Source organism: Xenopus laevis, chromosome 4S, assembly GCF_017654675.1.
Source record: "Xenopus laevis strain J_2021 chromosome 4S, Xenopus_laevis_v10.1, whole genome shotgun sequence".
Lineage (NCBI taxonomy): Eukaryota > Metazoa > Chordata > Amphibia > Anura > Pipidae > Xenopus > Xenopus laevis.
The window spans coordinates 124,351,298-124,377,080 of NC_054378.1; the positions used below are offsets into that span (position 1 = coordinate 124,351,298).

The window sequence follows — 25,783 nt, forward strand, 5'->3', positions numbered from 1 at the left end:
TCCAGGGAAGACACTGGAAGTGGCCTAAGGCAGAGTGGCAGTTGCAACTCCCATTTCCAACTGTCATTGCTGCTAATGTTATTTAATCACAAGCATCATGTGTGAAGGTTGGACATAGAGTGGTCACCAGTGGCTCATAAATGCTCAAGCAACGGGAGTATTGGATGCCATTGTCAAAGAGCCTCATGTGCCAGTGGTCATACAGATTCGGTTGAGCGTTTGGGCTGATTTTAACAACGCCACCTAAGAATTTGAGCATGTATGGCATTGCTGGGGGAGGTAGTTTTGGCTTATCATCCTATTATGCCATTAGTCTGCCCAAACTCAGAAACCCAATTTGCCATTGCCCTTTCTCAGATGGGTCATCAGCAGATGCAAACTTGAAAGAATCTGAACTTCCTCTTCACTTTCCTTTGGATCAGGGGTCCCCATGTTTTTCCCCTTTTTAAGCCATGAGCCACATTAAAATATAAACAGAAGGGTGGAGCAGCACAAACATGAAAAACAATCTTGTAGGTGCCAAATAAGTAATGTGATTGGCTATTGGGTAGCCTCTATGTAGACTGGCAGCCTAGAGGAGGCTCAGTTTGGCAGTACACCCGGTTTTTATTCAGCCAAAACTTGCCTCCAAGCCATGAATTCAAAAATAACCAGGGTCACTGGGAGCAACATCCATCCAACATGTTGCTCTTGAGCCACTGGTTCACTGCTTTAGATGAATGTGGATGCCAAACCTAGGAAATAGAATAATAGTCCTGTATTGTACAAACTGGATGAGGGTAACAGTTGGTATTTTGAGAAACAAGGGTTATCTAAAATATTTGTGTGATTGTGTTAGTTTCTGTGTGCCCCTTCTTTACATCTACTCGTCTCGTTCTTATGTTTTTATTTGCTTTCTTCCAGGTATTGACCAGGGACAGATGACCTATGATGGCCAACACTGGCATGCAACTGAGAACTGTTTCTGTTGCGCTCACTGTAAAAAATCCCTTCTAGGACGGCCTTTCTTACCCAAACAAGGTCAGATTTTCTGCTCCAGAGCATGCAGTGTGGGAGAAGATCCAAACGGCTCAGACACTTCCGATTCCGCCTTTCAGAACGCAAGAGCAAAAGAATCCCGGCGTAGTGCTAAGATTGGAAAGAACAAAGGAAAGCTCGAGGATGGCAACGTGAACCAGTGTGGCCCCTTGCATGTGACTTCTAACAGACTTTCTGCTGATGTGGACCCCCTTTCTCTGCAGATGGATTTGCTAAGTGTATCTAGTCAGAACCCAAGCTTGAACAGGGATCAGCTGTGGAGGAGCAGAGATGAGCTCTACCACTACGGCAACAAGATCGAGAGAAGCCAGTCCCAGAGTCCCCTGCAACTTCTCAGTCAGTGCAACATAAGGACTTCTTATAACACTGGCCAGGGGGCTGGGGCCCAGTCTGATATGTGGGCAAAACATTTCAACAACCAGAAAAGAAGCCTGTCCATGATGGGCCACAGTGAAAGCTTCTCTCAGGAAAGCAGGGAAGACTATTACCAAGGCAGGGTGAGGCAACAGGAGAGCTTCAGCGACGCGTCCAACCACAGTTTTAACGAGGCGAGATCCAGTCTCAGAGTTCCCAAGTTTGAGGAAAAGAAACCGATCAACCCACAGCAGTGTCGATCCAGGCATCCAATCAATGCACTTAAATTCACCGAAGGGTTGACCCCTACGGAACAAACTCCCCGTGGATCAATGGAATCTCTAGCCCTCTCCAATGCCACAGGTAAGGGGAAGCTTATTCTTGAGCAGGCCCAGACTGGAAATCTGTGGGTTCTGGCAAATGTCATAGAAAGTCACTATTTAGTGGGCTGGTGGGGAGCTGATTGGGCCTGTCTATTCTTGACTCCAAGTCCAGACCTAAATTGCTGTAAAACTTTTTGCCTCACTTGAAGGACCTTTCTTTGGCCAAGGCGCCTTTCAAGCTCTAACCTTTAGTCTGGGCCCCCTTAGAAATGGAACACAAAATACATTTTTACCTGCCCCTAACTGACCTTCAGGCTTGGCTTTTAGGAGAGCAAATTGCCATTTTCACAATTTCTCAGTCTAACTGGTCTTCAGGCTGAACACCCCTGCTCCAAGTTCCCCTAGCAAGGCAGCACTACAATCTGGGGGCCCCTGTTCTAAGTCCTAAATTACCCTGTATAATCAGAGAAAAATTTAAAAATTCAGCTCCCCCTATCGGATATTCTAAATGCACACAAATCATATTTACATATTTTGCATCAGTTAATAATGGAAACACACAGGGATATTAGTTTCTGCAAGTCGTATAGGGAAAGATCGGATGCCTTGAACAACCCTATCAAAAATACACCCCATAATAAATACACCCCATTTATAATTTGACCACAGCATGCTTTTTGGCTGCACAAAACCAACCACCGAATAAAAATTACAAGAAGGAAAGTTCTTCGTATTGTAGCGCTTGCTTGAGGGAAAAGGAATGGAAACGAAATACAATTGAGTTTTTGTTTCACTTTAAATTACACAAACTACACTTTTGTTAGTTTGACCAACCCAATTTTTTTCTTTTTCTTGGAAAATCAAATACAAAAATAAATGATCATGAAGTGTTTAGAAAGGGCTGATGCGTTACACAGCGGTGTCCAATCAGAAGATCTGCTGATACATGGGACAACCATGGCCTTCTATTGGAACATATTTGGCGCGTAGCAAAGTGAGGGCGAAAATTAAGCGGTGACGTGCAAATAAATCAATCGAGAACATGAGTAAATCACGCGGGCTGCACTCCTACTCCGTAATTCCAAGTCAAATATTTATTGTAAGACTGTCAACATTTTGGCCTCTGCTGAGGATCCCAGTGGCCCCAACAGAGACGGAGACGTTGACAATGTTAAAATAAATATTTGACTTGGTGAGTGCAGCCTTGGAACTGGGAGAATATATCGGATCATGTGGTTGTGATTAGTACTTTCCCTTTGCTTATCCATGGAGTATTATCTGCTGCTCCCGTTTGGTTGCAACCCATGCCTGGAAATGGATGTGGCTCTTCTATAACCTTTCCACCAAACCAGTTTTTCAGCAGGGTTGGTCATGGGTAAGAAGCAACATTTAGGGCTATGACACCTGGTGGTGACGACTGGTGCATGTGCAGAGTAATAGCTGCCAAACAAGCAACTTGACTTTCAGGCCATTACAATTCATGTAGGGTGTTTGTAGGGTGAAGAATTTTGAATGTTTTTTTCCTACTCCAGCAAAACTACAAATCACCAGGATGGAAAAATGCTTGAAAGCACCCTGTGTGCTATTGCTCTTCATGGTAAATCAATATATTTTTATCTTTGCAGGGACACACAACCCATTTATGTTACACCATTGGGCTGGATATATTTGGGGGGCAGGCAGGGATTGGCTGAAAAGTGATGCTACATCAACATGACACAGCATAGCACTTCTAGTGTCAGCCCCTAAGGCTACTTATAGCCTGTACTGATACTATAAAATCATGCCAGCTTAAGGTATTCCTATACAGAGCATAGTCTAGCAGGAACAGTCCCCTAGTCTTGCTCATGGGCTGTACTATAGATCCCATAATATGATGGCAGCCTTATGCATTACCCTATATTGAACACTGTCTAGAAGAAACAGTCCCCTAACTTTGCCTATAGTCTGAACAGAGAGATACCATAAAACTATGGCAGTGATATTTCCCAGTACTAAGCACAATTCAGCAGGAACAGCCCTCTAAAGCTCCCCATAGACGCGATGATTCTTCTTGCCGAACTACCGATTTTAGCGAAGTCCGACCAATCCTTCGACATTATCGTGCTGTTAGTGGGATTCGAACGATCGTACATCTTACGATTTTTCGGCCGACATCTGTCAGAATATTGATCGGCCAGGTTAAAAAATCTTTGTCGGTCCCAGTACAATCTATCTATGTTTGCAGGGCCAAGCAGGCAGCTCCCCTTTGTTTTCCTGGCAAATTGGTCTTTTTAGTTGATGGTCAATTCGTACTATCGTTCCGAGAAAATCTTGGTCTCACGATGAGGATCTGATCTTTTAAAAATCTCAACATCTATGGCCAGCTTAAGTTTGCTCATAGTCTGTACAGAGAGATCCCATAAAACTATGGCAGCATAGGTATTCCCCTGTATTAAGCACAATTCAGCAGGAACAGCCCCCTAAGTTTGCTTATAGTCTGTACAGAGATCCCATAAAACTATGTCAGCATAGGTATTCCCTGTACTAAGCACAATTCAGCAGAAACAGCCCCTGAGCACTGCACACTCATAAAGGATTATTATTAAAGTTCCTGCCTATCTTCATTAGGAACATACAAGAAAAAAAAAACACAAAATAATTTTTTTTTAACTTAAATGAACTATTGTCCCCATTTGACTCAAGCTCAAATCCTTTCAGTGAGAGGAAAGAATTGTAGTTGTTGCGCAGAAAGCTCGGCCTTGAGCGAGGAGCTCACATCTGTTGCAGCCAGACAAAAAAGGTTTAGGGTCACTTTTTGGAACTCAGCATGCCAAGTATGTCTCCCTTCCCCTGGATATTTACTTTTCATTCTTTCACTTTGCAATCAGCCTTTGTTTAGAGAAGGGACGGCACAAACTTGTTTCTCATGCAGAAGAAATCCATCAATCCCAGGTTCCCGTGCAGCAGCGAGTGTTCCGATACCGACCCGCAAGATCCCACACTGGAGCCATTGCTGGAGACAGTCAGAATTAACAGTTGATTTATGAGACGTCTCAATGAAATAATTGCTTGTGTGATTTGTTTTGGGGGGGGGGTGGGGGGAGCTTTTAGTGTTGCTATTTTTATTTTTAATGGGAATGTCAGTGAAATAGAAACCTTTTGGCTTTGCTTCTTGGAGCAGTGAAGGTTGGCAACAGACGGGCAGACCTTCTCACGGGATTTAAATGGCAAAAAGAACACTCCCTGCAGCTCCTCGAATATAAATCATGTCGGGTCATGTCAAAGGCTTATATGCTCTACTTTAGGGATCACTCCCCCCCCCCCAGTAACATAAGCATAAGTGTGAGTTCTTCCAAAAAATAGGACAGCAAGTAAAAAAATACAAAATATTTATTAGGACATGTTGGCAAAGGCCTAATGCGTTTCATGCCTGTTGGGGCATTTACTCATACGAGTAAGTGCCCCAACAGGCACAAAACGCTTTAGGTCTTTGCCAACACGTCCTAATAAATATTTTGTGTTTTTTTTATTTGCTGTCCTATTTTTTTGGAAGAACTCACACTTATTCTTATGTTACTGTTTGCATCCACCCTTGGACTGGGGTGAACTGTGAGTAATGCCCTCCTGCCTACATTCATTTTGTTTTTATCAAATTTTGAAATTGTGTTTATTTTGGTATTACTTATTTTGGCTTTGTGCACCAATTCCTTTCATAGTTAATCACCAACTCCCCCCCTCCCCAAATAATATCCTTATACACAGGGCAAGCATCATAAAGAAGAAATTATACAGTGTTAGTTAGGGACCCTCCCAGCAGTACCCCTGTACTTATTTCAGGGCATATGTAGTAAGCTTATACAGATATAGGAGCCGTTAACTGGAAACCCATTATCCAGAAAGCTATGAATTACGCAAAGGCCATCTCCCATAGAAACCTTTTTATCCAGATAATCCAGATTTTTAAAAATAATTTCCATTTTCTGTGTAATAATAAAACAATACTTTGTACTTAATCCCAACTAAGATATAATTAATCCTTATTGGAAGCAAAACCAGCCTATTGGGTTGATTTAATGTTTGCATGATTTTCTAATAGACGTAAGGTATGAAGATCCAAATTATGGAAAATCCATTATCCGGAAAGTCCCCGGGCCCCAAGCATTCTAGATAACAGATCCCATACCTGTAATAGTTCTTTCATCCCAATCCTAGAGGAACAAAAAGTCATCTCTGTGTTCCTTTTCCACCATATATAAGCTGGACTTGAAATTGGAGAATAAGAGTGAAAATACAAAAATATAGATTAAGGAGCACCTTCCATCAATTAGAAAAACAGTGGATGGTGTGAAGTGTAAATCATAAATAAATAGAGAAAAAGATCTTACCCTTGGGACTGCACCTCCCCATCCCTTAGTCCAAAAACTCAATGAACCAGTTAAAACTTAACTTTAAATAAACAAATAAATAAAACAAAACCAGGAAAACATTTTAAAAAATGAGTTAGGAAGGGAGACAGAAGTACAAAGGCGGGTGATGAGAGTAAAGGGTTTTTCTGAATGGGTCTTAAACCCGCTCAGTGGCTCAGTGGTATATGTGATTAAGGGTAGGTTAAGGGTAGGGAAACGGAAATCTGCGGAATGGTTCTCGGACCCGCTTAATAGTTATGTGAACTACCCCTTCACCCATATTCAATCCCTCCCAATAGCGCAAAGAGAGTTGGATAAGTTCAGAGCTATAAATAAGCTAGTGCACAGCAAAGTCTGCATCAGAGGCTGCAGAGTTCTTCCCCTTAAATTCCTTTTGCAGATCAACACCCCTTAACCCACCAAAGTTCCCCTCCCAGTTCGGAGTATGGAGAATAAAGATCAGTACCGTTCTGGCCCCCAAAGCGGCGTTTGCGAGTTACACTTCCGGCTTCCGCTTTTATAGCCTTTCGCCTGCTTGCCCTGCCCCTTTGGTGACATCATTGACGGGGTGGCATGGGTCTATAAAAGGAACCCGGAAGTTGTGCGCACGTGGAGGTAGGGCGGGTTTCGGGTCTTTTAAAACCCGACCCTCACATCACTAATTTAAGATATGAAGGTGTAATTAATTCTTATTGGAAGCAAAACCAGTCTATTGGGTTTATTTAAGGTTTACATGATTTTGTAGTAGCGTTAAGATATGAAGATCCAAATTACGGAAAGATCCATTATCCGGAAAGCCCCAGGATGCAAGCATTCTGGATAACAGGTCCCATACCTGTATGTGGAAAGGTGCTTAGAATTCAGTTTGCTTTCGTTATGCAAAAAATCTGTTTTTTGGTTTGACTTTCCCTTTAGTATAGGGTTAATGAGTTGTGACGATACTATGCAGGAGCCATCCCACATAAAGCTTTTGGCGGTAACCCTCTGACACTGTTTAAACAGGACAGAATGAGGGGATTCTCCTTTAAGCTCTTCCTGGGATACCTGACCCCAGGCAGCTGAGGCTCCGGCTCCTGCTCATTTGTACCACTGCGATCAATCCCTCCCATCTCTGCTCTTTCTCCTACACCCGCTACATTGAAAGGTTTTTCTAGAAAATTACTGTAAAACTAGCTCTACACTTACTGGTTCATTAAACATTATCCCCATCAGTTCCTGCCCCAGTGGAGCTTACACTGGGGAGTAACTACAGAGAAAGCAGATCCTGCGGCTGCAGGGGGGCCCAGGAGGTATTGGAGCCCCATGAGGCCATAATTAATGAGCAATTTCAGAATATATTGGGAAAACGGGACAGTCTCTGGATATGTTGTTGGCTCTAAAATTAATTTGCTGTGGGGCCCAGTAACAGGCCTTTGTGTAAAGGGGAATTGATTGTGGGAAACGTGGGAATTTATTCAGGCAGGCAATGGGTCGTGCCAAAGCTTCTGTTTTACTGTATTTATTTTACAGTGGAGGGTCTTTTGCCTCATTTTATCCCACCTAACCCTAACCTTGATGCGAGCTCTGTTTAATTTAAAGAGACAGTAAGCTTTTGTTTCCAGACAGCATAAAAGGGGAAGTGCCTTCTGGGAAACACAGACCATTGCCACTAAAAGTAACCGTCAATCGTAATTGCTTCCTTAATTAAAGCAAAATAGAAAAAGGGAACATTGTGAGAAAATAGCAAGTACTTACCTATACACAGGCTGTATTGCTCGTACTGTAAAGATCCGGCGCCTCTGTTCCAAGTTATTCATTGATTTTACTGCAAACATAAAGGTCCTTTGAAAATCCTTCTCCCCTTGATCAAATATTGCTGGATGATAAAGCCCATTTATCCAATTGAGCAACACAAAGTGATCCAAGAGACCTTGGGGCGAGGGGCGAAGTGACTAATGCTGGCGAGGATTGGCCAGCATTACCGTTTTTAGGCACTTCTCCAATTTACTAACGGGTGCAGGCGTAACTTCGCTAGTGAAAGAGACAGACGCAAGCTAGCTAGCGCTCATTTGCACTGTATCGACAGGTGAATTTTTGCTCTGGCGAAAGGACGTTACTGCACAAGTTAATTTAAGGGCAGAGACATGGTCAGATTCGGGGAGATTAGTTGCCCTGCGACAAATCTCCTCTACTTCAGGACAACTAATTACCACAAACTGCCTTCCCGCTGGCTAGAATGTAATTTGTATGAAAATCGGTTTGCTTGCCCTTTAATTAGTAACGTTTGGCTAACTGCATAACGTGTTTCAGTACAGCATTTAAAAAGTTGCTTTTTTTTTTTTTAATACAAAACAGAGAGTCATTCCAATAAGCTGGTGAGCTGATCAGGATGGAATTTAGTATTTTGTTTGTCTACAATAAGTTTCTTCCCCAGTTTGGCCGGCCAGTGTTTCCATTAACTCCAACCTCTGGCACCTAATAAATAAAGTCTGGTGGAGAGAGGAACTTTCTATTCTTGCTGTACGTCTCCATTACAAAACCTCACACGGTGAGCGCTCCTTGCTGACAGCAGATGAGACTCTATGATACGAGTCTGAATTGCCATTTATGTAGGGGAGCCGGCACTCAGGACCCCGAGAGTTCCTTGTATCTCTAATAGAATCATCATGAGTGCAACGTGCCTAAAGCTTCAGCCCTTATTGAGCTCACTGTTCCCTGCTGCTGTTTCTTCTGACAGTGCTTGTGCGGAAATCTGTATTCTGCTTGGAGGATCTATATATATTTTTTATGAAGTAGCTCAGCAAATATGCCTTTAAATATAACAAAATGAATCAGTTAATAGTGCTGCTCCAGCAGAATTCTGCACTGAAATCCATTTCTCAAAAGAGCAAACAGATTTTTTTATATTAAATTTTGAAATCTGACATGGGGCTAGACATATTGTCAATTTCCCAGCTGCCCCAAGTCATGTGACTTGTGCTCTGATAAACTTCAATCACTCTTTACTGCTGTACTGCAAGTTGGAGTGATATCACCCCCCTCCCTTTCCCCCCCAGCAGCCAAACAAAAGAACAATCGGAAGGTAACCAGATAGCAGCTCCCTAAGACAAGATAACAGCTGCCTGGTAGATCTAAGAACAACACTCAATAGTAAAAACCCATGTCCCACTGAGACACATTCAGTTACATTGAGAAGGAAAAACAGCAGCCTGCCAGAAAGCATTTTTCTCCTGAAGTGCAGGCACAAGTCACATGACCAGGGGCAGCTGGGAAATTGACAAAATGTCTAGCCCCATGTCAGATTTCAAAATTGAATATTATGTCTTTTGAAAAATGGATTTCAGTGCAGAATTCTGCTGGAGTAGCACTATTAACTGATTCATTTTGAAAAAAATTTTTTTTCCCATGACAGTATCCCTTTAAGTACAAAATAATGAAAAGAAATAAAATATTGCTTCTACATTTTGGTTTCTAAATGTTGTGCAAAAAATATACAGGTATAGGAGCATTTATCCAGAATGCTCGGGACCTGGGGTTTTCCTGGATAATGGATCTTTCCGTAATTTGAATCTTCATATGTTAACGCTACTATAAAATCACGTAGACATTAAATAAACCCATTACGCTGGTTTTCCAATAAGGATTGATTATATCTTTGTTTGGCTCAATTGCAAGCTACTGTTTTATTATTCCAGAGAAAAAGGAAATCATTTTATCCAAATAATCCAAATGTTAAAAATGATTTCATTTTCTCTGCCAAAATAAAATAGTACAGATATGGGACCTGTAATCAAGAATGCTCAGGACCTGGTATTTTCCTGGTTAACAGATCTTAATTTAGATCTTCATATGTTAACGCTACTAGAAAATTGTGTAAACACTAAATAAACCCAATAGGCTGGTTTTGCTTCCAATAAGGATTAATTATATCTCAGTTTGGATCAAGTACAAGGTACAGGTATGGGATCCGTTATCCAGAAACCTGTTATCCAGAAAGCTCTGAATTACGGAAAGGCCGTCTCCCATAGACTCCATTTTATCCAAATTATAAAATGTTTTAAAAATGTTCTTTTTCTGTGTAATAATAAAACAGTAGTTTGTACTTGTTCCCAACTAAGACATAATTAATCCTTATTGGAAGTAAAACCAGCCTATTGGGAATTATTAAAAGTTTACATGATTTTCTAGTAGATTTAAGGTATGAAGATCCAAACTAAGGAAAGATCTGTTATCCGGAAACCCCAGGTCCGGAGCATTCTTGAGTACAGGTCTGTACTGTATTTATTTTTGCAGATAAAATGAAATAATTTTTGGATAAAATGGAGACTATGGGAGGCCTTTCTATAATTTGGTACTTTCTGGATAACGGGGTTGAGGATAATGGATCCCATACCTGTGTATATATATTTTCTGTATAACCCTGTAGAGAAAAAGAGAGTAAACGTGCCTGTGTCTATTCAGATTATCCCAAGCAAAGTACAGTCCGTGGCAAGGAAATCCTTCCTTACTAAAAACTGTGCCTATTTATATTTAGCTGATACCCATGACGGTTTATTTGGAAGAGTGTTCTCACGAGCTTGTGACTGTGTCCAAAGTAGCTTGAACCAAAATCAGATAATGCCTGCCACTACAATAGGCAGTCAGAACATTCTGTATAAGCATCAAATGGCACCACTTAGTGATGGAAATATATGCCCTAGATTCTCTCATTAAGTGAAGGAGGAGTGAGACTCGTGGCAATCTAGAACAAACTCGGCTGAGTCGTCTGTCCCTGATGCAAATCCTTAAACTGCCACTGGTACAGCTGGATTTTGCCCCAAAAATGTGTAACTGTAAGCTTCCATTATAGCAGCTTGTTTATATAAACTATAGTAGTATTTATCTGTTATCTACTGTGTATCCTGTGCTTGAATGGCTGCCCCCATGGCTACACAGCAGCTTGTTTATATAAACTATAGTAGTACTTATCTGTTATCTACTGTGTATCCTGTGCTTGAATGGCTGCCCCCATGGCTACACAGCAGCTTGTTTATATAAACTATAGTAGTACTTATCTGTTATCTACTCTGTATCCTGTGCTTGAATGGCTGCCCCCATGGCTACCACAGCAGCTTGTTTATATAAACTATAGTAGTACTTATCTGTTATCTACTGTGTATCCTGTGCTTGAATGGCTGCCCCATGGCTACACAGCAGCTTGTTTATATAAACTATAGTAGTACTTATCTGTTATCTACTGTGTATCCTGTGCTTGAATGGCTGCCCCCATGGCTACACAGCAGCTTGTTTATATAAACTATAGTAGTACTTATCTGTTATCTACTGTGTATCCTGTGCTTGAATGGCTGCCCCCATGGCTACACAGCAGCTTGTTTATATAAACTATAGTAGTACTTATCTGTTATCTACTCTGTATCCTGTGCTTGAATGGCTGCCCCCATGGCTACACAGCAGCTTGTTTATATAAACTATAGTTGTGTTTCTGAAGCAAATACACGGGTTTTACCAGTGCAAGGCAACACTACGTTATATTGTCATCCCTGTTAAACACTTTAATCCCAGGCAGGTCTCCAGCATCAGCACCATTACCTATTCACTTGTAATTATAAGAGCAGCTTGTATTTTTTCCCCGGATGCTAAGACGTGCGGCTTTATAACTATGGTCCCTGATAAGGCTCGGCCCGTTTCCCCAGTTTGGGACAAGAAGACACAATGCTCATTAAACTTGCACACGATTCCGTTTGTGATTAAGGTCAATGTTGGCTTAATGACCATCTCTGTTGGCTTTGTGCTGCGCGATTTACATAATTGGCTGTTCCTTCATGCGTTTCCGCCAGTCTACTCAGTCCCATTCACTGCCCGCAGCAATGAAATTTAATGCGCCGCTGGCCTAACTGGTGGAACTACAGGAATTAACATTTCAACAATTTTATATTCACCTTTCTTGGTTTAATTGAGTTTTGAATGGCTGTGTCAGAAGCTGAAGAGTGTGCGGCGCTTTGATCAGTACAAAGGCTCCGGGCTGGAGTGTCTATCGCTTGGCAGAGAGGGGTACCGGGCAATGAATAACTAGGCTGACTAGTCCCAGGGGGCTTGTAGACTCATTTGAGCGGGTTCTGAGCACTTTCTGTTATCGCTTTTTATCTGCTTGTCACCATCTGTGAGTAGGCAGCTCTTAAAGGAGAAGGAAAGCTTTAATCATACTTCCTAACATTTTGGAAATTAAAATATGGACAAAAAAGTTGTCCCGCATAGCGTGGGGATTTTTTTTGACCACGCCTGTTTTTTTGTGGCCACACCCCCTAATTACCATGTTAATTTTATAAAATGTGGCAGGTTATGAAAGTTTGAACATATTTCACAGTTTTTTTCAGTTATTACAGTTTTGCTAATGAAGGTAAATTGCCCTTTAAGCTGTGAGTCTAACTTTTCCCAAGGGACCTGTTGTTGTTGCATTGTTACAATTACTTATTTGCTTATCTCAAAATTGTTACAAAAGTATCTTATCTGAACCTTGAGGCTGTTCTGGACTCTCTGCTAAAAGCCAATTACGTTAGAAACTTTGTTTCTTTTTGTGCCTGTTCAGTGCAGAGAAAAACGGGACTTTCCAGTACAAACGAGGGACTGCGGGTTGAGCTGACAGTTGGGAGGTATGGTTAAGTAAACTTTATCAGAAAGGTCTATATAAGTACACCAGTAAACCCTCAAGGTAATGCTGCTCTGAGTCCTCTGTCAAAAGAAACACCAAATTTCTTTCCTTCTATTGTGTACTCATGGGCTTCTGTATCAGACTTCCTGTTTTCAGCTTAAACCTCCAGGGCAGGGCTTGAGCATGCTCAGTTTGTTCCTCTCCCCCTCCTCCCCTCCCTGCTGTAATCTGAGCCCAGAGCTATAAGTGAGCAGGAGGAGACTCTGCCAGGAACTGATGTTACACCAAGCTAATATGGCAGCTGCTATCCTAAACAAACAGAGAGCTTCTAGAGTTGTTTACTCAGGTATGGTAAAGCATTCTAAAGAATAAAGATGACATTCTAGCTTGCACTGTTGTGGCTAATCTATTGACAATAAACTGCTTTGGTAGCTTTCCTTCTCCTTTAAACCAACTTGTATCCATCAAGAAGATTGGAAAACCGAGACCAATCTGCAGCCAATCAAAACATTGTGTGTTATTTTGTGTTGCCTTTGTCAGACATTGCGTTCTGTGAAAGGTGAATACGAACACAATGTGACTTTTTATGTCATTTGGGAAAGTCTGAAGCTGCATTAAAGGGGTGGTTCACCTTACTTTTAGTATGTTATAGAATGGCCAGTTCTAAGAGACTTTTAAATTGGTCTTAATTATTTATTTTGGATAGTGTTTTAATTACTTGCCTTTTTTTTCTGACTCAAATGGGGGGTCACTGACCCAGTGGTGCAACTAGATATTACTGGGCCCAACAGCAAATTCTTTTTCAGGCCCCCAAAACGTCTAGAGGTTGACCTGTTTTACCAATATTTATTGAAATTGTACACGAATTAGGGCCTCATAGGGCCCCTATACCTCCTGGGCCTCCCTGCAGCCGCAGGGTCTGCTTCCTTTGCTCTGACTCCAACTAAAAAATGCTCTGTAAAGCTACATATTTATTGTTATTGCTACTTTTTATTGTTCATCTTTGTATCCAGGCCTCTCCTATTAGTATTCCAGTTTCTTATTCAAATCAGTGCATGGTTGCTAGGGTAATTTGGACCCTAGCAACCAGAATGCTGAAATTACAAACTGGAGAGCGGCTGAATAAAAAGCTAAATAACTCAAAAACCACAAGTAATAAAAATTTAAAACTAAATGCAAATTTCTTCAGAATACCCCTCCCTACACCATACTAAAAGTTAATTTAAAGTGATATACCCCTTTAAGAGTCCATAAGGGGGAAATGTCATTCAGGGATCTCCGTTCATCTGTCATATTGGTCAACAAGCCATTTCCACTCGCTGTTAAAGGGATACTGTCATGGGAAAGCATGTTTTTTTCAAAATGCATCAGTTAATAGTGTTGCTCCATCAGAATTCTGCACTGAATCCAATTCTCAAAAGAGCAAACAGATTTTTTTATATTGAATTTTGAAATCTGACATGGGGCTAGACATATTGTCAGTTTCCCAGCTGCCCAAGTCATGTGATTTGTGTCTGCACTTTAGGATGGAACTACTTTCTGCCAGGCTGTTATTTCTCCTACTCAATGTAACTGAATGTGTTTCAGTGGGACCTGGATTTTACTATTGAGTGCTGTTCTTAGATCTACCAGGCAGCTGTTATCTTGTGTTAGGGAGCTGCTATCTGATTACCTTCCCATTGTTCTGTTGTTAGGCTGCTGGTGGAGTAAAGGGAGGGGAGTGATATCAATCCAACTTGCAGTACAGCAGTAAAGAGTGACTGAAATTTATCAGAGCACAAGTCACATGACTGGGGGCAGCTGGGAAACTGTCTAGCCCCATGTTAGATTTCAAAATTAAATATAAAAAAATCTGTTTGCTCTTTTGAAAAACAGGTTTCAGTGCAGAATTCTGCTGGAGCAGCACTATTAACAGATGAGTTTTGAAAAAAATCATGACAGTATCCCTTTAAGTTGTGATGAGCAAATTTTTTTCACCAGGCATGGATTCGCGTCAAAATACTCTATTTCGTCATCTGCAAATTTTTTCCCAAAAATCCGCCGCAACAAAATTATCGCCAAAAATGTCGCCATACAGAAAAAAAAACCTTTATATTTTCCATTGCACATTAAAGTTATTTCCGTCAATATAAAATGTGGGTCTGGCCGGTGATTTCATTCTGTGAAGTTATTTTCTTTTATTTTGCCTTGTGTTGGATTCCTTTGTCTGATGCTCTCATGTAAAAAGGCTAGGAAGGTACCTGGCAATTATATTCGTTGAGAAATAACCATTATGTCTCCTTTGTGGTGTGATTGCTTGGAAACTGTCGGATAATCTGGTTGAGAGTTTATCTCTTTCTTCTTGGATCCCTTATTGCTCAGTGATGTATGTTCCTTCTGATGGCAAATTATAGTGGTTGCAGGGGGGCTGGAGACATGAATTTACATTTTCTTGCTTAGATTTCTTCTGTACAACAGACAGTTCCATCTGTGCTTCTAAAAATATCAGGAATTGGGAAAATATATGTATTTTTACCCCAACATGCCCAGCTAGAAATATATTTAGGGGGAGATTTGGGGTGAGTGATTATTTGTACCCTGGGTACCCCTGGAACTATAGCAGGGTGACACCCCAATGTTTCTATATATCTGTAACCTTGTTATGAGCTAAGGGGGCCCAGTCTGAAGGTCAGTTAGGGGGAGATTTAGGGTGAGTGATTATTTGTGCCCTGGGTACCCCTGGAACTATAGCAGGGTGACTTGAATGCCAATTCTTTTTATATCTGAAACTTTGTTACAAGTTAAATTGATGACATTGATGAAATGTGTCCAAAAAGCCCCCTCTTTTTTGGCCCAATATCTGGTTATAGTATATTTTTAATATGAAAATATTTTTATCTGGTTAATTCCAGCAACAGTTATAACTAGTCTATAGACCAGGGGTCCCCAACCCATGAGCCACATTCAAATGTAAAAAGAGTTGGGGAGCAACACAAGCATGAAAAAGTCCCTTGGGGTGCCAAATAAGGGATGTGATTGGCCATTTGGTAGCCCCTATGTGGATTGTCAAACTGCATTGAGACTCTGTTTGGCAGTGCACCTGGGTTTTATGCAAAACTTGCCTCCAAGCCTGGAATTCAAAAATAATCACCTGCTTTGAGGCCACTGGGAGCAACATCCAAGGGGTTGGAGAGCAACATGTTACTCACGAGCTACTGGTTGGGGATCACTGCTATAGACAATAGTCTCTTTGTTTTATTTATTTGTTTATTTTGCAAATAGTCATGGGCAAATTTCTCCCATTTTGATTCGCCAAAAATTCACGAATTTCCCATAAAAATTCGTAAAACAGCTAAAAATCATGAAGTTCCCGAAAAAATCATGAAATTTGAACGTTTTCACGAAAAATTCATGAAATTTGAACGGTTTCATAAAAAAATTGTGACATTCGAACAGTTTCACTAAAAAATAGTGTAATTCAAAAGTTTTCATGAAAAAAACGTGACATTCAAACGTTTTACACAAAAAAATCATGAGAATTTTCACCGGTGAATTTTCGCAGGACATTTGCCAATTTAATTGCCGGTGGCGAAATGCGGAAATTTGTGCCAGCCGAATTTATTCGCCCATCACTATTTGCAAAATATGCCTCCCCATGAGACATTTTTTTCCTGGCTTCCCATTGTGCTCCATAAGACCCATAACTATACAACAGTCTTGTAGTCCACACTTTGTAGAGTTTAATGCTGAGTGTTTTGTTTTTTGCAATATACTTCCAACACTAATTCTTGACATGGACAATAGAAAGTGCTGAGTACACTGTCAACACTGTATAATTATAAGGTAATAATAATAATTAGTGTTTTCTGCATGTGTTTATAATATAAGTTGTCACCAGTTAGTGTAATTCTTTAGGCAGAGAATACATCCTGTTCCCTTCTTTTTGGACAATAATAATGAGCAAGGGAACAGCTGCTGAAATCAAGCTAAATATAAAATGTCAGAGTAAATGCACTGAATGTTTTGGCTTTTATTCTCCAATCTTTTACAATACTTTTGTGCTCAAATGTTGTACTCCAGCGATTTCCAAATTCTGGATCTGCAGCTGCAGTTTCTTCATTTCTTTATATAGTCACATAACCCCTCAGTGACTTCTAATATCCTTATAATTTACAGTAGGGGGTACATTATCCCTTATAATACATGAGTGATACTCAGAGTTCTCTGTATAACTCAGCCTGCAGCCTTGTGTCTTTATATGGTCACAGAACAACCCCTCAGTGACTTCTAATATCCTTATCATTTACAGTAGGGGGTACATTATCCCTTATAATACATGAGTGACACTCAGAGTTCCCTGTATAACTCAGCCTGCAGCCTTGTGCCTTTATATGGTCACAGAACAACTCCTAGTGACTTCTAATATCCTTATCATTTACAGTAGGGGGTACATTATCCCTTATAATACATGAGTGATACTCAGAGTTCCCTGTATAACTCAGCCTGCAGCCTTGTGTCTTTATATGGTCACAGAACAACCCCTCAGTGACTTCTAATATCCTTATCATTTACAGTAGGGGGTACATTATCCCTTATAATACATGAGTGATACTCAGAGTTCCCTATATAACTCAGCCTGCAGCCTTGTGCCTTTATATGGTCACAGAACCCCTCAGTGACTTCTACTATCCTTATCATTTACAGTAGGGGGTACATTGTTCCTTATAATACATGAGTGATACTCAGAGTTCCCTGTATAACTCAGCCTGCAGCCTTGTGCCTTTATATGGTCACAGAACCCCTCAGTGACTTCTAATATCCTTATCATTTACAGTAGGGGGTACATTATCCCTTATAATATATGAGTGATACTCAGAATTCCCTGTATAAATCAGCCTGCAGCCTTGTGTCTTTTTATGGTCACAGAACCCCTCAGTGACTTTTAATATCCTTATCATTTACAGTAGGGGGTACATTATCCCTTATAATACATGAGTGATACTCAGAGCTCCCTGTATAACTCAGCCTGCAGCCTTGTGCCTTTATATGGTCACAGAACAACCCCTCAGTGACTTCTAATATCCTTATCATTTACAGTAGGGGGTACAGTATCCCTTATAATACATGAGTGATACTCAGAGTTCCCTGTATAACTCAGCCTGCAGCCTTGCGCCTTTTATTGCGCTTGTGTGATGACAAAGAAAGACAAGATCGCAGCCGCAAGGTGTAAGGAACAGAGACAACTGGTAGAGGTCTGTACTGTTATTTTAACAATTATGCAATAAAACATAGCAGTTTATGAGCTCTAAATGCCATCAACTAGTTGTGTACCTTTCATTCTCAAATGTGAACCAATTCATGTAAACGAGAAGGAAATTAATCTCCTACACAGACTGTTGCTCATTAGAATGACTTTTATAGAAACCCTTGTGGCACCGGCACTCACAGACACCTGATGTGTAATCTGACAGACACACAGACATGCTCCCTACTAACTGTCGCCCAGAGAGAACCCACAGTTCTTGGCACAAAGCAGCAGCAGAGACCTAATAACACAGCTCTTTTGTCGTTCCTAAAGATGAAGAAACATCGGGAAATAAGTTTACATATTTTTTTAATGTTATTTATTTATTTATGTAAAGCTCTCCGTTTTGGAGCTTAAATTTATAGTGTCCCTGATCCAAGTGTCTTAAGCAAGAAAAACAATAGGAAAGTCCCCAACAGACGGCGACACCCTTTCATAGTAACAGCTGTTGCCAGGGTCACTGACTGAGCAAGTTGCTTAGAGTGCCTCAATCTGCAGCGTTCAGAAAGTTAATTTGCCCTTTAAAAGATGAAAAATGAGCGATTACACATAGCCTGTATACATTTTTTGTTTTTGTTTTTTTTGTATTCATCATTTTGATTGGGTTTTCCAAAACACAAAAAGGTTTTTTATTTTAACAGATTGTTAACCACGATAAAATTACAGAAATGCATATGCCATGCAGTTATCAATAAACCTGTGTTTAGATGTTCTGGTTCTTATGGCCTCTTGCCAGCATAGCTGATTTAATTGTGCTCAAATATCTTTTATGGAAGGGGACATTTCTAAAATCCAGAACAGAAATAGGGCCTTTTTTGTAGCCGTTATAAAGCGGAAGATTAAAGGGATACTGTCATGGGAAAAAAAAATAAAAATTTTCAAAATGAATCAGTTAATAGAGCTGCTCCAGCAGAATTCTGCACTGAAATCCATTTCTCAAAAGAGCAAACAGATTTTGTTATATTCAATTTTGAAATCTGACATGGGGCTAGACATATTGTCAATTTCCCAGCTGCCCCAAGTCATGTGACTTGTGCTCTGATAAACTTCAATCACTCTTTACTGCTGTACTGCAAGTTGGAGTGATATCACCCCCTCCCTTTCCCCCCCCCCCCAGCAGCCAAACAAAAGAACAATGGGAAGGTAACCAGATAACAGCTCCCTAACACAAGATAACAGCTGCCTGGTAGATCTAAGAACAACACTCAATAGTAAAAACCCATGTCTCACTGAGACAGATTCAGTTACATTGAGAAGGAAAAACAGCAGCCTGCCAGAAAGCAGTTCCATCCTAAAGTGCAGGCACAAGTCACATGACCAGGGGCAGCTGGGAAATTGACAAAATGTCTAGCCCCATGTTAGATTTCAAAATTGAATATAAAAAAATCTGTTTGCTCTTTTGAGAAATGGATTTCAGTGCAGAATTCTGCTGGAGTAGCACTATTAACTGATGCGTTTTGAAAAAACATGTTTTCTGATGACAGGATCCCTTTAAGTTTGAGATCATGTTAGGGTTAGATATACAATGAGAAAAATGACAAAGTCCCCCGCATAAACTAATTATTAAACAGACGGTCACTCCAAAATCTTTTATTTCTCTAAACTCACAAGTTAACACGATTGGTATCGGGTGACCAGTGTCCCTCCTGTGTATGGCTCCACTCCCCACCAATAACAAATCACAAGTTATTCCAGATTAACTTAATCAATGGAATTAATAATCAACTATTTGACACCTAAATTGATTAATAGTGAAGATGGTATCAGTTTGTGATTTTTATGTCCAACCATTGATTCTGAATTTATAAAAAATAAAGTGCAGTGAGGTTAAAATGAGGCTGATAATATGCTGAAGAACTCCAATAGGCGATCACTTGATTTCCAGCTCTCAAAACTAAAGTGCAGTGCAAAATTTATAAATAAATCCCAAATTAATTACGGTAATTCCTTAGAAAATTAAATTAGGGTCAGTTAATCCCTTATTTGTGAGTGTGATGAAATGGCACAATATATATTTTCTCTTGGACACTTATCAAAACCATGAAAAAGAATTTCTTGTTTTTATGACCACTGTGACCTTATATTCTTCTAGGTACCTCTGTGTAGTTTGCACCGGGCAGGAACTCTTTGGTACCCACAGAATACCTAAATTGTAATTGGGTTTTACCCCTTAAAATGTGGGGATGGATAGCAGGTCTAGAGGGAAAATGTGGGTCACCTGATCCTGGCCAGTTGACGGTCAACAGTCCCAGTCTGCTGTTGTCTGAACCATGAAGTGTTGTGGAATTCCTATTTATGAGAAGAAAATGCTCAATGCTTCCCTGAGATTGTCTGCTTTATGACTCCAGATGTTATGTTCAGGCTCCTTGTGTTCAGAGAACATAAATTACTGCAATTCATTTGGGACATTAGTATAAGGGGTTTACTGATCAAGCTGCCTTGCTGGACTTTGTGTCTTATGTTCCTTTGGGAAGCAATCTGGACTTGCTACATATGGAGGATAGCAGAGTAGTTCATCCCCGGCCCACGTAGGGGTGATTAAAATGCCCTTCTGTGCCATAGCCCTAAAGGTGGCCAAACATGTCGCCAAACGAGCGGATCTCTCCCCGATATGTCCACATTGAGGTGATATCGGGCTGATCCGATCGTAGGCCCTAGGGCCCAATGATCGGATCAGAATGTAGGCAATACTGTCAGATCAGGGGACCGCATCAACGAACAGATGCTGCCGCGATCCAACAGGATATTTTACATTGCCAGATCGATATCGATCGGGGACGCCCGTCGGATGGCCCCACACATGGGCCAATAAATTCCCAACTTGGTCTGTTGGCAGCTTTTATTGGCCTGTCTATGGGGACCTTTAGACTATGATGCATTTACAGCATTTGGTCATATCTGTAGTCAATGCTTTGTTTTTCTGAATGAGTAATGTCAGTACTGCTGTGGTTAAATGTTCTAAACCCCTGTTGCTTTTTGTTTTTTTATAGGTGCATCTGCAGATGGGGGTCCTAAACGTCAGGAACATCTGTCTCGATTTTCCATGCCAGACCTGAGCAAAGATTCCGGGATGAATGTTTCCGAAAAACTGAGCAACATGGGAACGTTAAACTCCTCTTCTCAGTTCCGGAGTGTTGAGTCGGTCCGAAGCCTGCTGTCTGCGCAACAGTATCAAGATTTGGCTCCGAATCTTAGCGACTTGGCAAACTCAGGCAAATACAGGGACCTTGCACCCCATTCAAGGCTACACCATGGGTTTACTTTTGATGCTGGGATGTCCATGAATGAATTGCCTGCTCAGAATAATCTTAAGTTGACCCCAATGAGTGAGAGGACAAGAAGGAGAAGTCAAGCCCGTGATAATGAGCAACACTATCGACATCATCGCCAGAGAAGGTCAAGGCGTTCCCGTTCTGATAACGCCCTCCACTTGGCTACCGAGCAGTGTAATAAAATCAAGGAGAAGCCACTAGCGAGAACTAGGGAGGAGTATGAGCGGCTCATGCAACAGAGGGGCGTTAGGGATTCCATGGATCAAGCTGCTCGAAGAGAAATGTACAACCGTTATCAGAGGACTGCTTCCGACCTTGCTTTACAAAACCATCTCTATGACAGATGGGGGCAGCACATGAACGACTACGACTGGTGTTCCACCTGCTCCTCCTCTTCAGAGTCTGACAATGAAGGATACTTCTTAGGAGAGCCCATTCCGCAGCCTACCAGACTAAGATATGTTACCAGCGAGGACCTTATCCATCAGTACGGCCAATGCTCTGGAGGCATTCCTAAGTCTTCCACTTTGGGTGGCCGAGGTCAGTTGCACAGTAGAAAGAGGCGAAAAAGCAAAAATTGCATCATCTCATAGGGACGAATCGCAATGCAGCGCCCCAGAAATGCACACGAACAACACACACAGACTTGCACTGCTCTACATTGTGAACTTTTATTTTATACCAAATGATACAAGTGCAAAATCCCTTTATTTAAAACTTCAGACTGAGGTGGAACATTAGAGTCTAAATTAAAGGGGTCGTTCACCTTCCAAACACTTTTTTTTTTCAGCGCAATGGTTTTCAGATTGTTCACCATAAACAAAGCCTTTTTTTAAATCACTTTCCATCTGTTATTTTTTTTTACCGTTTTCCCAAAAAATTTAAGTTTAATGTTCCTAATGTTTCAGTCTGGCAGCTCAGTGATCCAGGAACATTCTGAACTGTTACGATTTGCTCCATGAGTGGTCTCATTTCTCAGCAGCATCTGTGGAATATGAGCAAGAAATTCTAACAGTTGCATTTAATGAAACTCAGGGATTCTGCTCAGCAGGGACAAAGATAAGAACTGGATCGACTAATGGATCAATTTAAAACGGTTACAGGGTCCGCGACCCGCTCCCCCTGCCAGAGCTGCTTTAGAAGGTGAAAGATGAAACTTTACACTTTAATATTAGAAAAACGGTCACAAATAGAAAATAGAAAGTATTTGGAAAAAGTCTTTATTTCTGGTGAACAATCTGAAACTGAACTGAAAATAGTGTTTGAACGTGAGTTGACTAATCTTCATAGTTCCTAAAGTCAGACCCCAAACCCTTGGGTCCGCACCTTTCACTTGGATGTAAGTGCCTCGTGTAATTGTTTTTTTTAGCTCTGAGTGTGACCAACTGCAAAGCGGGAGAAGGTAGAACCAACTAATTGCCTTCTCGGGGCTATATGGAACTTTTGCCTGTCAGAGCTTACGCATTTCAAACGCAGACAGAGCCAACTGCAGCAGGAGCATTTACAAGATGATATCCGTTGAAAAAAATCCAACGAATTTCACGAATCCAACAAATATTATCGGTGTAGAACCTTATTTTTGCCACTGACCAACCGATATAAAGTTCAGGAGGCCTGTAGAATAAATTAGCCCCATTATAGTCCACATTTCTTTTCCTTTTTTTTCGCTTTTCCTTACGTTTTTCTCTTTTGATTTGCACATTTCGCTTTGGAAAGCGTCTCTCACTTTGCTACTTACAGTCCGCCAATATACAGTAACTATATAACTGCCAGGCTTCTGTACAGACCAACACCTTCTCCAGATTGAATGTACCCTGTATCCAAATGTACGCTGCTTGCCTGTATCATTCTATAACAGACCCTGACGCTTGTTTTTATTATTTTCATTTGCCACTTCTATTTTTAAGTATTTTATTTCCTCGACAAAAAAAAAACCGCTAATGCTTTAAGTTATTTACGCTCTCATTGTAAATGGTATGTAAATGAAAGTTCTGATAAACTATTTTTGTATTTTGTAATATCAAAAATGAGTTTCTATGTTTTAGGATTATAGATCTATATATATATTGGATCTGCATGCCCGGCTCATACGTTCTCTGGTTGGTTTGGCTGGCAAACTTTTTTCTTTTATAAATAAGGTGTAAATTGTGTAATTTATACATTAAGGAGGCATGGAGAGGTTGACTTGGACTTGACTTTTACCAACTGTCTCTCTTTACGCCACTCAGAGAGTGTTTGGCTTGGCAGGTATGATTTATGAAGTCTAGCACCTTATAAATTTAGATGTATATATACAGGTATGAGATCCATTATCCGGAAACCCATTATCCAGAAAGCTCCCAATTACGGGACGGCCGTCTCCCATAGACTCCGTTTTAACCAAATAATTCTGATTTTTTTTTTTTTTAAATGATTTCCTTTTTCTCTGTAATAATAAAAGCGTACCTTTTATTTTATCCTAGCTAAGATATAATTAAATCTTGTTATGGGCAGAATAATTCTATTGGCTTTATTCAATGTTTAAATGATTTTTTAGTGGCTTATGGTATGGAGATCCAAATTTTGCAAGGACCCCATTCAGTGGTGTAACTAGAGTGCACTGGGCACCCCTGCAAACAAAATCTTCAGAGGGGCCCAGCGCACTCTAATCCTCCATCCTCCCGCCCACTTCCCGCCCCACCTCAACCACACCCAACCCCGCCCACTCCCGCCTGACTTGCGTCCCCCTTCCTCGTTGCAGGTAAGAGGGCGTTTGGGGAGGAGGTGTTTTTTATTGGCTATTGAGGAAGCAGACCCCACAGTCCAGGCCCTGGACTATTATATTTACACCACTGTACCCCTTATCCAGAAAACCCCAGGTCCAGAGTATTCTGGATAACAGGTCCCATACCTGTGTGTATGTATATACATATATACACACACACATAATACAAGGTGATTTCAGGCAACATAACCTGACACAATTCCAGGCCGTTCTGCTGAAAACCCACCAAAGGACACTCAAATTTCTATTCAGCATTGGAATAGGACACCGCCGTCAAAATAGAGAATCCTGATTGAGCGTGCGGAACACTAACTCGTATATGTATAATGCTTCAGTCTTCCCGGCCAAAAGCATTCTGGCTCTGGCTCTAGTTGACAATTTATTTTCTTCCTCTCTTAGGGTTTATATTAAGGAAAAAGTCTCTTGCTGACCTAGTTTGTAGGTTTTTTTTTTTTTAAAGCTAAAACTATAGCAACTTCATTCTTCCCTGTTACAAAACATGGCCATCAAATCCAACAGGGAGACTTTCCTTTTTCAATTTTTTTTGCCTCCTCCAGATCTCCAGTGGAATTACAGATGCAAGAGGGTGCACCAATAAGAATCCAGTTACCTGGCCCATATACTGCATATGGGTTATGAGATTTGTTATCCAGAAAACCCATTATCCAGAAAGCTCTGAATTACAGGAAGGCCATCTCCCATGGACTCCAGGGTCTATCTAATGTTTAAATGATTTTCTTGTAGAATTAAGGTATGAAGATCCAAATTATGGAAAAACCCAGGTCCTGAGCATTCTGGATAACAGGTCCCATACCTGTATTTATTTATATATATATATTGAACCTTTTGCACAAGTAAGCCCTGCCTAATGTCTAGGAAGAATATTGTGCAATTTTGGTTTGGCCAAAGTTCATTGCTGCAAGAGTAGCAAACAAGTAGCGATGGGTGAATCTGTCCTGTTTCACTTTGCTGGAAAATTCACAAATTTCGGAAAAATCTGTGAAACTGCGAAAAAATTTGTTGACTCGCAACAATTTTTTTGTAGCGGAATGTGGAAAATCCATGCCAGGCGAATAAATTCACCCATCACTACAGGCAAGCCAATCATCATTTAATAAATGTTATGTCTATTTGTAGGACCCCCTCAAAATCCCCATAGGCTGATGGTTGGAGTCTTTGGCCATTTCCAAACAGTTCAGGATATGCCTCCATAACAATCTGGTAGTTTATACCATGGACTTGGTTTTTGGATTATTCTAGTGGCCAAATTGCCCATTTATCTAGCAGGAAATATATAGAACATTTCAAGCCCAACGTTACTTAAATTAACAGTAAAGATAAGCAACATAGACAGACCATTCTTCCACTGCATTGGCTTAATTTGTAAAAAGTTATACCAAGCCAAGCTGCCATCTTGCTTTCTTTGGTTGTTGAGATATTGATAAAGCTGCCCACGTTCTAGCGCACCTACGAACTAGACCAAATCACATTGACTCAGAGGTCAACAGGGCTTATAGAAACTCTGAAAAATGAGGTCCATGTCCTTCAAGACAGGCCCAAGGGTCCTTGGCCAGAATATGGGAGAATGAATGTTTTTGATGCACCCAGTAAACCCAGTAAAGGGATCATTATGCCAGCCAATAATAGATTCTAAAACAAATAAGTTATTTAGGCTCAAACAAGTTTAATTCCATGCCATTGAAATTCTCACCTTGTATTTTATTGCTTAATA

At 40.7% G+C, this 25,783-nt stretch overlaps 1 protein-coding gene across 3 annotated transcripts in view; it reads left to right on the forward strand.

The window, feature by feature from the left end:
* The window catches only part of prickle2.S (prickle planar cell polarity protein 2 S homeolog), a 251,230-nt gene extending 226,240 nt beyond the window's left edge, over positions 1–24,990 (forward strand). For all 3 annotated transcript variants that reach the window (XM_018261496.2, XM_041561791.1, XM_018261497.2), the window contains 2 exons: positions 904–1,755; positions 21,006–24,990. In XM_018261496.2, the coding sequence (XP_018116985.1) occupies positions 904–1,755; positions 21,006–21,880 (1,727 nt within the window). In that variant the 3' untranslated portion in view covers positions 21,881–24,990. The remainder of the gene's footprint in view (positions 1–903; positions 1,756–21,005) is intronic.
* Positions 24,991–25,783: the final 793 nt, after the last annotated feature.